Genomic DNA, 14542 nt, shown 5'->3' with positions numbered 1-14542 from the left:
CTCAGTCTCCCAGAATGCTGCATGTTCCTTTCTTCTGGACAACTTCACACAAAGGTGTCAAGAGCTGCCAGGGTCCACTCCAATTGGTCACTCTGGTCCCATGACCTGGGGGCCACCGGGCCTATTTAAGAGCAGGCCTCCTCCAAATTCTTCCTCTTTCTCCAATCTGAGGGCGGAAGGCTGCTCCAGCTCTTTCTATCGAACCACCGAGGACAGCAGGCGACCAGCCGTCTCTCCTGCAACTCTGAGAGAGGGGGTCCAGGCTGCTCCAGCAACTCTTCTCTTCTCTTCCCAACAACCGGAGGTCAGAGGTCTAGCTTCCAGCTCACCATCTCAAGGAAACCTCCTCGCAACCCAAGCCTCTACCAACTCATCGCAGCGAATCGGTCCTGCAGGTAAAGATTCAATAAGCAACTGAACTGCACAGCTCAACAGAACCGCGGAAGCAGAGACCACACCAGCCAGAAGACTTCACACAACCGGCAGGACGAACTGCTAACTGAACTACAGCAGCTTTCTCCCTTTCTGAGGACTGGTAACATACTGGGATTAATAATGATACTAGACTAGAAGCAAGACTGTTTATTTGATTCTGTGTGGTGTTTTTAAAATGTGATATATGTGATGTTATTAACGTTACAAGCTAAATGAAAGTTAAATGTGAGTTAAGCTTACTCCATTATCTGATTAGCATTTTCACAGACACCGCATATCACTACCTACTTAGCTACGTCCCCTGACCAGAAGAAAGGGGGGGGCTGCTATCTTAGGGGCCATCTTAAAAGCCCTCAGGAAGGTGTGACTTTCTTTGTTAACCACCATTTTGAGAGCCCCTCATTCATACACACACACACATTCATTCACACTGACATACACATCTTTGTTAGTTAGTAAGTTTTGTTAGTAATTTGTGTTTTTATACTTTATTATGTTCATAATAAATGTTTTCTTTTAAAAATGTCCTTTCATTAATGTTGCATAAGTGAATTTTGCCCACCTCTACACTGTTAATAACTCTGTAAACCTTCACTGTTCATTATATAATCTTTAATAGTAAATATTGAGATTTCTAATTGAACTAGATCTAAATGAGACTGATCTTAATCAATAAATTGGCTATCTTTTCCCTTCTGTGAAGGGTGGTGCCCCAAGAGAACTTAAACAAACTAAAGTTATGATTTAATATTAATATTTTAAATATTAATGTTTTATATTTTATTTTGATAACAAAATGTATTAATTGCCTAAAGGCACACCATCTTATGGTATCACTCCTAACCATTTTTGCTAAACATTTGTTTCATGTGTCCCATGTGTCTCACTGGGTCTAATGTTTCTCATGTGTTTTCATGTGTCTCATGTGTTTTCATGTGTCTCATGTGTCTTCATGTGTCTTCATGCGTCTCATGTGTTTTCATGTGTCTCATGTGTTTTCATGTGTCTCCTGTGTCTCATGTGTCTCATTCGTCTTCATGTGTCTCATGTGTCTTCATGCGTCTCATGTGTCTTCATGTGTCTTCATGCGTCTCATGTGTCTCATGTGTCTTCATGTGTCTTCATGCGTCTCATGTGTCTTCATGTGTCTTCATGTGTCTCATGTGTCTTCATCTGTCTTCATGCGTCTTCATGTGTCTCATGTGTCTCATGTGTTTTCATGTGTCTCATGTGTCTCATGTGTTTTCATGTGTCTCATGTGTTTTCATGTGTCTCATGTGTCTCATGTGTTTTCATGTGTCTCATGTGTCTTCATGTGTCTTCATGTGTCTTCATGTGTCTCATGTGTCTCATGTGTCTTCATGTGTCTTCATGTTTCTTCATGTGTCCCATGTGTTTTCATGTGTCTCATGTGTCATTATGTGTCTTCATGTGTCTTCATGTGTCTTCATGTGTCCCATGTGTCTTCATGTGTCTTCATGTGTACCATGTGTCTTCATCTGTCTTCATGTATCTCATGTGTCTTCATGTGTCTTCATGCATCTTCATGCGTCTTCATGCGTCTTCATGTGTCTTCATGCGTCTTCATGTGTCTCATGTGTCTCATGTGTTTTCATGTGTCTCATGTGTCTCATGTGTCTCATGTGTCTCATGTGTCTCATGTGTTTTCATGTGTCTCATGTGTCTCATGTGTTTTCATGTGTCTCATGTGTCTCATGTGTTTTCATGTGTCTCATGTGTCTCATGTGTTTTCATGTGTCTCATGTGTCTTCATGTGTCTTCATGTGTCTTCATGTGTCTCATGTGCCTTCATGTGTCTTCATGTTTCTTCATGTGTCCCATGTGTTTTCATGTGTCTCATGTGTCTCATGTGTCATTATGTGTCTTCATGTGTCTTCATGTGTCTTCATGTGTCCCATGTGTCTTCATGTGTACCATGTGTCTTCATCTGTCTTCATGTGTCTCATGCGTCTCATGTGTCTTCATGTGACTTCATCTGTCCCATGTGTTTTCATGTGTCTCATGTGTCTCATGTGCCTCATGTGTCTCATGTGTCTCATGTGTCCCATGTGTCTTTATGTGTCTTCATGTGTCCCATGTGTCTTCATGTGTCTTCATGTGTCTTCATGTGTCTCATGTGTTTTCATGTGTCTCATGTGTCTCATGTGTTTTCATGCGTCTCATGTGTCCCATGTGTCCCATGTGTCTCATGTGTCTCATGTGTCTCATGTGTCTTTATGTGTCTTCATGTGTCCCATGTGTCTTCATGTGTCTTCATGTGTCCCATGTGTTTTCATGTGTCTCATGTGTCTCATGTGCCTCATGTGTCCCATGTGTCTCATGTGTCCCATGTGTTTTCATGTGTCTCATGTGTCTCATGCGTCTTCATGTGTCTTCATGTGTCTTCATGTGTCCCATGTGTCTTCATGTGTCTTCATGTGTCCCATGTGTCTTCATGTGTCTCATGTGTCCCATGTGTCTTCATTCGTCTCATATGTCTTCATGTGTCTTCATGTGTCCCATGTGTCTCATGTGTCCCATGTGTTTTCATGTGTCTCATGTGTCTCATGTGTCTTCATGTGTCTTCATGTGTCTCATGTGTTTTCATGTGTCTCATGTGTCTCATGTGTTTTCATGCGTCTCATGTGTCCTATGTGTCCCATGTGTCCCATGTGTCTCATGTGTCTCATGTGTCTCATGTGTCCCATGTGTCTCATGTGTCTCATGTGTCTTCATGTGTCTTCATGTGTATCATGTGTCCCATGTGTCTTCATGTGTCCCATGTGTCTCATGTGTCTCCTGCACAGACTCAGACTGTAAATGACATCACTCATCGTATTAAACGTACAAATTGTAAAACAAAACATTCAAGCTTCTGTTTCTTCAGATTCTTTATTTCAGGAAGATTTTGAATCGTGAAATTTATCAATAAGTTTCCTTTCATATGAAAACTGTCGTCACGGATTCTCACTGATTCAAAATCATGAGTCAATTAGGGATCAAAACAAAGGTAGAATAAGTGTCTGGATGTTTCTTCTTCTTCTTCCTGGTATAAAAATAAGATCTAAGTGCTTCAGCACTTTAATACTGTCTCTGCTTCAGCGTGTTCACAGCTCAGGCGTCAGCGCACAACTCTCCAGAAACATCTCAACAAACAAACACAAGAATCAAATCATCAGCTGCTGCTTTTAACGCTAGATTCGTTTTTATCATAAAACACCAAGTCATACTCAGAGTCACCACTAGAGGGGGCCGCTTGCTATCTTTTCACTTGAAAATATACTTTTATTTGCACATGAAAAATGATCAAAAGTTGGTTTATTAATATAAACTAAATGTGACAACGTTGGATGGAAACGATGAGGAAACTGAACCTTCGTCATTTCAACAACATTATGTTTGGATCACCTCTTCTTCTGTGGTTTAACGGCAGTGACGGGAGAATCACTCCAGTTTCATTAACATGTTTCTGTTGACATCTGGTGGTGACTTGATGTTTTACATTTTCATCTGTGAAGCTGTACACTCGACATCATGGTTACAAAGATATTCACAAAGTAAAATGAGCTTTCTTGTATTTATTAAATGAAAGAAAAAGAGTAAATTATCTCAGAGAATTTGTCTCATATTTTAAGGACGAGTAATAAATGTCTCTGACGTCATGTTCATCAGACCAAAGCGTCCAGGGACCCGAGCGTGTCTCCACGTTAGAATCCCAGACTGAAGCTGCATCTTCACAGACAAACTAAACTTCTCATCTACAGAAGTTTAAATGATTTAAAATCCAATGAGACTAAAAGCAGTGAAATGATCTGACGAACACAAGAGAGAAGGTTCAAAGATGAAAAGATAAGATGAGGCAGGCGTTTAGGAAAAGATCAAACTAAAGAAATGTGACGATTCAGTTTAGAACGAAAACAAAACCTGCAGCCAATCAGAGGCCGACTATCCAAATCACCTCAGACACCAACCAACACGATTCAGGTCAAATCAAAGAGGAACGGCAGAAATAGAACAAATGAAGTAAAGAACGTGAGGAATTTATTTCACTGACGAGTCCGACACATTTTCAGCAGCGGTTTTCAAAATGTTGTTTTCTCCCCCTGTTGGACAGAAGGGGCATCGCACTGTTCTGCTTTTGTTTCTACAGAAACAAGCGGTGGATGTTTTCACTCTGATTGACGACTGATGTTTGATTTAGTTTAGTCAGCGATAAACGCTGTGAACTGATTTGAAATGAGAACCTGTTGAAAAAACACAATAGTGTGAATGCAGCCTTGGCTTTGTGTGTTTTCGTTCTTTGGAAACGAGGCTCTAGAAAACGCCGTATCCGTCGGAGTGGCGTGTTGCCACAGCGAAGGCGGGGTAGCCATCGTAGGTGGTGTAGGCCGTCAGGTCCTGACCCAGAGACACCGCCTGCTTCAGCTGGGAGGCGACCGCCGCCGACGCCGGACTCGCCAGAGCGTAGCCTGAAAGAGACCAAACCACAACTCTGGACATCCAAAACAAAATATCCGATGTGTCAAACACATGAACGAACTTTTCACTTTGTCAACAACTTCAAAAAGATTCATCCTCAGGCTCAATGCTACTTTCATATACTATACACTTGACTGTACTATGTACAGACTACATATTCTGCTGACTGTATACATCTACTTTTATATACTATACTATACAACACTATACTATACTGGACTACACCTTACTACACTACATGCTATACAGTACTACAGTATATACTGCAGTATATACTGTAGTACTGTACTAGTTCCAACAGTGACATGAGGGGAAACACTAAGATGTCTCACTCTGTTTGATTTGCTCAAGTTGCAGAAACTGTTCACTCGTGGTTGTACAGAATTGTCACAGAGTGGTAGTTCCTCTGTCGCACACTATCTCTGACTTGTCGGTCTCTGGTTGCGTACGGACCTTCACATACCTGGGAAGGCGACTGAGGCCACAGCGGCAGCAGCAGCACAGCTGGTGTCAGCGGCGCCCTCTGTCTGCAGACCCAGAGTCTGCAGGGTGTGCTCCGCTGCATGGACCCGAGCTTCTTCTACAGCAGCACACAGTTTAGCGGGGGTGAAGGGATGACTGCAGGCGGACAGAGATAGTAAAGTTACTGCGAGTGCATGTAGTAAGAGTAGTAACTGCAGTAACAGTAAGACTAGTTTTTGTACACGCTGGGATACTGTGTAGCCAGAGCTGGGACGGTGATCTTGTAGAGGAACAGTTGTCTCTGGTCTGGACCGATGGCCGAGTGGAGCTGATACACTGGTTGTCCCCAGTTGTTCTTCTGACACAGCTCCTCCAGAACCTGCAGACACCAACAACACCACATGTTCTGCTTCCACTCAAGTCACTGAGTGAGTCCTCACACCAATCACAGGATCTTTGTTCTGACGCCAGGACCGTGTTCAAACCAAAGACTGTAAATAAAGATGGACGACATGACAGCTAGATCGCCCCCTGGTGGCTGGCTGCAGAACAGCTCCTCCTCCATGTTAGCAGATGGGACATGGACCACACAACAAAAATCAAAGGAGACGTTAAATAAATGTTGGTAAAGATGTTTCTGTCGTTTCAGTTCTTCTCTCTGAGGTTTGTTCACTCGTTTCTGATCAGTTTGGTTTCAATCAGTTATTTGATGAAAAACAGGCTGTGATGTCATGATTGACAGCTGAGACTCACTCCTGATTGGACAAAAGCATTTATGGGCGGGACCTCGCTAGCACGACGCCACTCGACATCACTGCTCAGACGCCGACTGTAAGTGACGTCATCACCACAAGATGGCAGCGTTTGTTTCTTAGATATTTTATTTCTTTAGAGGAAGTGAAGACCCGTCGTCGTCTTTATTTACAGTTATTGGTCGTCTGGACAGTAAAGTTATTCCTTTGTTTGCTGGTTGTCGGCGTCTCGTTACCTGTGGCGCCGGTTTGATGGCGGCGGCCTTCAGGCTCATGGGGGTCAGCTCCATGCCGGGCAGCAGGTCGTACAGCTTCTCCTCTGCGTGCTTGTCTATCTTCAGCCCATAGGAGGCGCTGCCAGCGCCACCACCACCTCTGCTCATGGCTCCTCCCCCGGCAGCGTAGGCCAAGTAGCCCCGCCCACCCAGCCCCCGCACCCCCGCAGCCCCTACAGGTACAGTCATGTAAATTTCTACAGGAGATCGAAAAGGCAGTGAAATCAATCAAATCACCGGAAATCAGCCCCGGAAGAAGAATCACACATTCAGACAATGATTCAGGCAGAGTGCACAGGTAGATTGGTCGCCATGGTAACACAGCTCCACCTCCACCATAGTGGTAGTCATGGTAACCATATGATTCATTTTCCACTTACATTCATTAAATTCTTTTTGGTTGTAATCATTTCTGATTGAATCGATCATATTGGATTTTTTATTTTTGAGTTTCAAGATCATGAAAATCTTTATATACAGTCACTGATCATTTTACTTCATCAACATTTTGTGTTGAAATCAGATTTTGTGTTTTTCCGTTTTTAAAACATAAAAAATGAAAATAAATGAAAATTAAAAAGAATTGATTTCAGACGAGCTCAGACTTTGAGAAGTTTGATTCTGTGAGTTTCATGAAACATTGTTTCTGAGCTTGTCTCTTTAAAGTCATTATTCAAAGAATCTCTGTCCACTGTCAAGAGCTGTCAGCAGGGGGCGATATAACTTAAATCAACTTTAAACACCTGTGTGCGAGTGGACGGGTTCAAAGACTGAGTGACACAAAGTTACCCCCCCACCCCCTCCTCACCTCGAACAGATGGCGTCCTGATGAGACCTCGACCTCCAACGTGAGCTTTGGCTGCCGGGAACCGAAACTGACCTGGAATGGCAGCGTAGGCCTGGGGGGCGTAAAACACGGGAGCACCCAGATACGCCGCCGAGGGGTCGTACACCTGCAGCACCACGGAAACATGTGATGTCATTTATTGGTGAGTTCTAGAACCAAACCTTGTTTTGATTGATTTCGGCTGCTGTGTATGATGCAATGATTCTATGTGTCCACTAGATGGAGAGAGATGTTCATGTCGTGGCGGCTGTACTTTGAGGTTAAGAGCTCTTACTTCCTGTTTTACTTTGAAATGACTTTCCTTGTATTTCTCTTGGATGTTCCACTTCCTTTCTTTGTCTCGTGGATGTTCCACTTCCTGTCTTTGTCTCGTGGATGTTCCACTTCCTGTCTTTGTCTCGTGGATGTTCCACTTCCTGTCTTTGTCTCGTGGATGTTCCACTTCCTGTCTTTGACTCGTGGATGTTCCACTTCCTGTCTTTGTCTCGTGGATGTTCCACTTCCTGTCTTTGTCTCGTGGATGTTCCACTTCCTGTCTTTGTCTCGTGGATGTTCCACTTCCTGTCTTTGTCTCGTGGATGTTCCACTTCCTGTCTTTGTCTCGTGGATGTTCCACTTCCTGTCTTTGTCTCGTGGATGTTCCACTTGTGTCAAATCACTTTTACGTTCATACGTTTCCCTTCACCAGTCCAGACATGAAGCTGGTGACAGAGTGTGTGGTGCGTTCAGGGTCTTACCTGTCCCACGGTGTAGGCGGTGTAGTCGGTCTGCAGCTGAGAGCTCCCCCGCCCCCCCGTCCCTCTGGTGTAACGAACGTAACTGTCCTTGTCCACAGGCTTGGCCAGACTCACCTCGATAGGAGACCCGTCCACCACCTGAAGCGGGAACAAGAGCAACAGAGTGTAACGCCTCCTTTCAAAAACACATGTGATGAGTGTGACAATGTGAGATTCTGATGGACCCTGGTGGTCTGTGATGGTCTGTGATGAAACCTGGTGGTCTGTGATGGTCTGTGATGAAACCTGATGGACCCTGGTGGTCTGTAATGGTCTGTGATGGTCTGTGATGGTCTGTGATGGTCTGTGATGGTCTGTGATGGTCTGTGATGGACTCTGATGGTCTGTAATGGTCTGTGATGGACACTGATGGTCTGTGATGGTCTCTGATGGACATTGATGGTCTGTGATGGACTCTGATGGTCAGTGATGGTCTGCAATGGTCTGTGATGGACACTGATGGTCTGTGATGGTCTGTGATTGACCCTGATGGTCTGTGATGGTCTGTGATGAAACCTGATGGACCCTGGTGGTCTGTGATGGTCTGTGATGGTCTGTGATGGTCTGTGATGGACCCTGGTGGTCTGTGATGGTCTGTGATTGACCCTGATGGTCTGTGATGGTCTGTGATGAAACCTGATGGACCCTGGTGGTCTGTGATGGTCTGTGATGGTCTGTGATGGACCCTGGTGGTCTGTGATGGTCTGTGATGGTCTGTGATGGACCCTGGTGGTCTGTGATGGTCTGTGATGGACCCTGGTGGTCTGTGATGGTCTGTGATGGACCCTGGTGGTCTGTGATGGTCTGTGATGAAACCTGATGGACCCTGGTGGTCTGTGATGGTTTGTGATGGTCTGTGATGGTCTGTGATGGTCTGTGATGGTCTGTGATGGTCTGTGATGGACTCTGATGGTCTGTAATGGTCTGTGATGGTCTGTGATTGACCCTGATGGTCTGTGATGGTCTGTGATGAAACCTGATGGACCCTGGTGGTCTGTGATGGTCTGTGATGGTCTGTGATGGTCTGTGATGGACTCTGATGGTCTGTAATGGTCTGTGATGGACCCTGGTGGTCTGTGATGGTCTGTGATGGTCTGTGATGGTCTGTGATGGTCTGTGATGGACTCTGATGGTTTGTAATGGTCTGTGATGGACCCTGGTGGTCTGTGATGGTCTGTGATGGTCTGTGATGGTCTGTGATGGACACTGATGGTGTGTGATGGACACTGATGGTCTGTGATGGACTCTGATGGTCAGTGATGGTCTGTGATGGTCTGTGATGGACACTGATGGTCTGTGATGGTCTGTGATGGATGCTGATGGTTTGTGATGGACCCTGGTGGACTGTGATGGTCTGTGATGGACCCTGATGGTCTGTGATGGACCCTGATGGTCTGTGATGGACGAAATTGCTGAAAAATGCAACCTAATTTTATGCATCTGTCCGTCCCTTCGTCCCTCGTCAGGACTTACCACCACAGTTTGTGTGTTTGTGATCAGCGTCTCCTTGACATCATTTATACAACATCCCAGGAGTGAACTAGCGGCTGACCTTTCCGTTGAGAGCATTGATGGCGTCGAGGGCGTCTTCTCTATGTGTGAAATGGACGAAGGCGTAGTCCCTGATCTTCTTCACTCGCTCTACTGCACCTGCAACACAAACCCTCTTCTGTAAAATCACGTTTTCATCTTTTTCTTCAATCTGAGGCTACAAGCTTCAACCTGGAGGATCCAGTAAGAGATAAACAGCTCTGTGGTTTTCACCCTTTAGATTGGCTTTGACATTTATTTTCCTTGTGGTTGTGTTCAAAGACAGTTTGACATCCGGGCTTTAAAGTTGGCCTTGTGTTTGGTGAGGTTGGTACCTGGTTTGAGGCTGTTGAACTCCTTCTCGATCGTCTCCTCTGTGGTCTGCAGCATCAGGTTCCTGACGTACAGTATCTTGACCGTTGCCATGGTATCCTCATCAACCTCCACCTCCGGCTCAGCCCAGTCCACGGCGATGGCATGACCCCACAGCTGAATACGACCTGGGACAAAAGGATCTGTGATTTTAAACAGCATCAGGAGGTTTGAATCTCTTTATGGTTTTTTACAATGTTTATCTTATCACAGCCGTCCCAACGCTTCTATTGGTTACTGACTGAGTGACGCAGGCTCTGATTGGCTGCTGATAAGTTGTCTTATTCCGTCTCAGGAGACTTTGACATGGTTCATGATGTTGACTTTTATGAGTTTGACACTAAGGGGGTAGTGTTGGTAGGTTGGCTGTTGTTTGATGTGTTGATTCTATCACTGAACACAGTAAATCGTCGGTTTCTCCTGAAGCTCAAATTTAGGTTTTAGTTCTGAGAGAAAAAGAAAACCTGTTGACAGGTGTAAGAAAAGTCGGATATGTTTAATGAGGGAGAACTTTTGAACAGATGCAAACAATGAGTTCTATTCAATACGTTTTGAAAATGAAACTGATGAGGAGCAGATTCCGTCTCTACCTGGCAGCAGTTTGCGTCGAGCCATGGCCGCGGCTCGGTGGCTCTCGTACTCCACGAAGGCGAAGCCTCGGTTCTTGGATTTGTCGGCGGCGCTGGGGTACACGATGACGTCAATGACGCCTTCGGTGACCTTCCTCATCTCCGACAGGATCTCCTCACGCTTCTTGGTTTTGGGAATCCCTCCCACAAACAACCTGCAGTTGTCCACGCTGGCACAAACACCGAGGAGGCGACCGTTCCTGCAGTGACGAGGAAAAATGAAAACATTTTTGATGAGTTAGCATTTACTAGTTTGTTCCAAAGTTTAATAAAAGTAAAAGAGCGGCCGACCTGATCTCGTAGTTGTTGAGCTGCTTCATGGCTGTTCTGGCTTCCTGTTTGGTGTTGAAGGTGACAAAGGCGTAACCTCTGTTGTTCCCGTTAAAGTCCATCATCATCCTCACTTCGTAGATTTTACCAAACTGGAGATACGAAGAGGGAAATTAAAAAATTGTAGAATCACGGTTGGAACTCCCACATTAATCATCTTCCTCTCACCTTCTCACACAGTGGAACCAGTTCATCTTCAAACAGATCTCTCGGCAGTTTCCCCACAAAGATCTCGCTGCCTCTCTCTGGTGGTGGGCCGTCCCATGCGGGCGGTGGGCCGCCATACCGCCGCTGGCCGTTCTCCTGAAACAGGAAAAGGTTTGAAAACATGAGGTGAGAACTCAACTCAACTACAGAACACAGAACTTCAGATCAGGGCACATGACAGGAACCAAAGCAGCAGATGAACGTTCTCCAGGATGGAGATGGAGTCAGCTCCTGACCTGCTTCAGCTGGTATCCTGTTCGCTGGGTGAGCAGCCGCAGCGCCGCCTCCTTCTGCGTCCCCAGCACGCCGTCCCCACTCGCCTTCTGATTGGATTCCATTAGGTGTGATTGTCAGTGAAATGTAAATCAGGGAAATTAGGGGTGCTCACTGGAAAAAAACATGAAATAATATTTAGATAAACATACGTTCGGTTTACAGTGAATAGTACCAGTAGATGTCCTGTAATAAAAAGTACACGTATATAGAAGTGTATATCAGTGAAGTGAATCATGTTGTTTTCCCTCTGAACCTCAGATACCAGCGGTGTTTTCAAGTGAGTTTCATGGAGGTCAAGGTCTGTTCTGTAATCATTGACAGAGACTGAGGACAAACCACAGCAGAGTCAAACCACCAAGAGACGGACGCACCACAGCGTTGGGATTAAATAAACACATCTTTGTCTTCACATGTCTTTTACTGCAGTCGAATATTCTCAGGTGTGTCACCACAGCTTCATCTTGAAACCCTGAAACCAGGTCTCAGCTCTGTGAGGACACACAAACATCACCAGCAGACATAAACGTCCTCTTTGACCTGAAGTGTCCCGTGTTTACAAATAACAAATACTTTGCTTATGTTTTTTTATCTCAGAATATCCCAAGTTTTCTGAAATGTCCAAAAGGTCTGAGTTCCCAACATGTCCTTCAAGAGGTCGGTTCTTTCTAACCTGATGATTAGATGTATGAACAAATCAAGCTAATAAGCAGGTATCACAGACTCAGTGTGCGACTGTGAGTACAACACACACACACACACACACACACACTGAGTGAAGATGATTTCATAATGACTATCAGCACAGAACATAAATGTTTCTGTTGCATCTGCAGAATTTCATTTTAAATTCTAGTGGAGTTTGAATCAGATGAACTTTGATGATCTCGCCTGAAAACACATGAAACATTTCAACAGATGAGTCGGTTTGAATTCATCATTTTATCTGAATGTGTTTAAAAAGTTTGAGGCTGAGGTTGAATTTCACCAATCAATACTGCTGATAGGGGGGGAGTACACACACACACAGACACACACACACACACACACACACACACACACAAACACACACACACAGATACAGACACACGGACACACACACACACACAGATACACACACACACACACACACACACACACACACACACACACACACAGACACACACACAGATACACACACACACACACACACACACACACAAAGCGAGGACCGGACAAAAATACCTCACTTGTAGGTTCTAAGCTCAAACTGGTCCTCACAAAGATAGCTGTACATGAGCACCCTCACACACACAGACAAAACACACACACACACACACACACACACAGCTCATTGATGACACAACAAGAAGAAAATACAAAATACAAAAAAGACGTAGATTGTAAATCTTAATTTAAACCATGTTTTGTTTGTGTTAATATAAAAGATAATAAAGGCTTTTATTTATTATTCCACTTTATTCCTTTACTTTGTCTCCTGTTCTTTCAATGAGGTTAGCATGCCATCTGTTAGCATGCTAGCTGTAAGCTAACTGTTAGCTAACTAGCAGTGTGTGTTCTCTCTGATCAGCAGCTCACAGAGAAAATTGAACTCATCAATTCAGCAATAATCATTTGTATTTATAACCAAAACAATCTTTGATTGACAGCCGGGAGTTTGATTCCCAGCATGCCTTTCAACAAACCTGCCAGCTAAACTCAGCTAATCATCTCATCTCGTTATACCACTTTGAACCTGAAGAGGGCGCAGTGAGTCACTGTGGCTACGCTAGCTGAAGCTAAAGCTTCTGGAGAAAACATTGATTTAGGATTAAAGATTTAAAAACAATGCATCAATAAAATGCTGACTGAATATGGATGAACCACTAATAGAAATAAATCCAGAGGAGCTCTCAGATTCGATTAGTGAATAATAAATGAACAAAGACAACATATTTATATTTCATGTTGATTTTCTGTTAAGATTTTAAATTATTCAAATTGAGGTGAGGGTGAATAAAAACTTTCAAATGCATCTTATTATATAATTATTATTTTTTATTTTCACCTAAATGGAACCAAAACAAATTAAACTGTGAATGTTCTTGAATTATTTCAGGTTATATCAAGTGTATTTAGCTGACAACTAGATTACACTGGTTTGATAAATGATCTTTGATCCGTTCAATATTTCATTTTATTTTGATCATATTTCTGCTCGATGTTATGAATGGATCAGTTTTTCATCTGCTGCTGCAGTAAAATAACCACATTAAAAATATTTGTGTACATATTGTGGGTGAAGAGACCTTCACTCTCTCTCTCTCTCTCTGTCTTTTTGTCTGAGGAACACCAACGATGGTCGAGCGACACTGACTTCACACACACACTCTCCATTAATCCTGCTCAGCCTGTTTGTTCTGCCTGTTCTTCACACACCAGTGAAGAAGAGTGGTCGAACGACACGTACTCTACATGCTCTCTCTCCTTCTCTCGGTCTTTAAATTCACATTTAATAACTTGATTTAATTTGGTGAAAAGAAAAACTCACCTGAGCACGTTCAGAGATCACCTCCCTCCGATCAGAGCTGTGTCATTGTGAACACTGAGTGTGTGTTCACGTGTCATCATGGGCCTGTGTGTGTGTGTGTGTGTGTGTGTGTGTGTGTGTGTGTGTGTGTGAGATCACATCATATCAAACTCCAAAGGTTCAGTGTCTTGGTGTTAGCTTTATGAGCCCACGTTAATGTTTAACCTGCTGCTATCTGTGGACACACACATGCAAATACACTGTGTGTGTGTGTGTGTGTGTGTGTGTGTGTGTGTGTGTGTGTGTGTGTGTGTGTGTGTGTGTGTGTGTGTGTGTTTGGTGTCAGGAGGCCTTTGACCGACCGTCACTATCTGTATCAGAGGGCTCTGCAAATTCTCTTCACCTGCGCACACACACACACACACACACACACTAACAGACACAGCAGATACAAGTCGCTGCAGGAAATATGAGAAATCAAATTTAACTCTTTTATTTATTTTCCTGGAGCGTCTGTAAAACACTGAAAATAGAAAAACATCTTGTCGGTGCTGATGTGTCGTCAAAGTAAACTTTTTAATTTGGAAACATGACTGCTATATATAGCTAGCAGTTATGTTTCCTATAACAATATAAACATACTATAAATATTTCTGAATCTCACTC

At 43.9% G+C, this 14542-nt stretch overlaps 1 protein-coding gene across 2 annotated transcripts; it reads right to left on the bottom strand.

The window, feature by feature from the left end:
* Positions 1-3308: 3308 nt before the first annotated feature.
* a1cf (apobec1 complementation factor) lies at positions 3309-13987 on the bottom strand. 2 transcript variants are annotated; one of them, XM_061094859.1, is made up of 13 exons: positions 13898-13987; positions 11331-11481; positions 11056-11190; positions 10849-10979; positions 10519-10757; positions 9892-10056; positions 9579-9676; positions 7988-8125; positions 7212-7356; positions 6365-6600; positions 5619-5755; positions 5378-5532; positions 3309-4904 (listed from the first exon to the last, which is right to left on the bottom strand). In XM_061094859.1, exons 2-13 carry the CDS (start codon positions 11430-11432, stop codon positions 4750-4752), a joined length of 1836 nt encoding a protein of 611 aa, XP_060950842.1. In that variant the 5' UTR covers positions 11433-11481; positions 13898-13987; the 3' UTR covers positions 3309-4749. The 2 variants fall into 2 exon arrangements, with proteins under 2 accessions (XP_060950842.1, XP_060950843.1); XM_061094860.1 differs by having other exon boundaries at positions 4836-4904; positions 5368-5532.
* Positions 13988-14542: the final 555 nt, after the last annotated feature.

Source organism: Limanda limanda, chromosome 21 (genome assembly GCF_963576545.1).
Source record: "Limanda limanda chromosome 21, fLimLim1.1, whole genome shotgun sequence".
NCBI classification, from domain to species: domain Eukaryota; kingdom Metazoa; phylum Chordata; class Actinopteri; order Pleuronectiformes; family Pleuronectidae; genus Limanda; species Limanda limanda.
The sequence above is the reverse complement of the archived record's forward strand: the minus strand, read 5'-3'. Positions and strand labels throughout refer to the sequence as shown.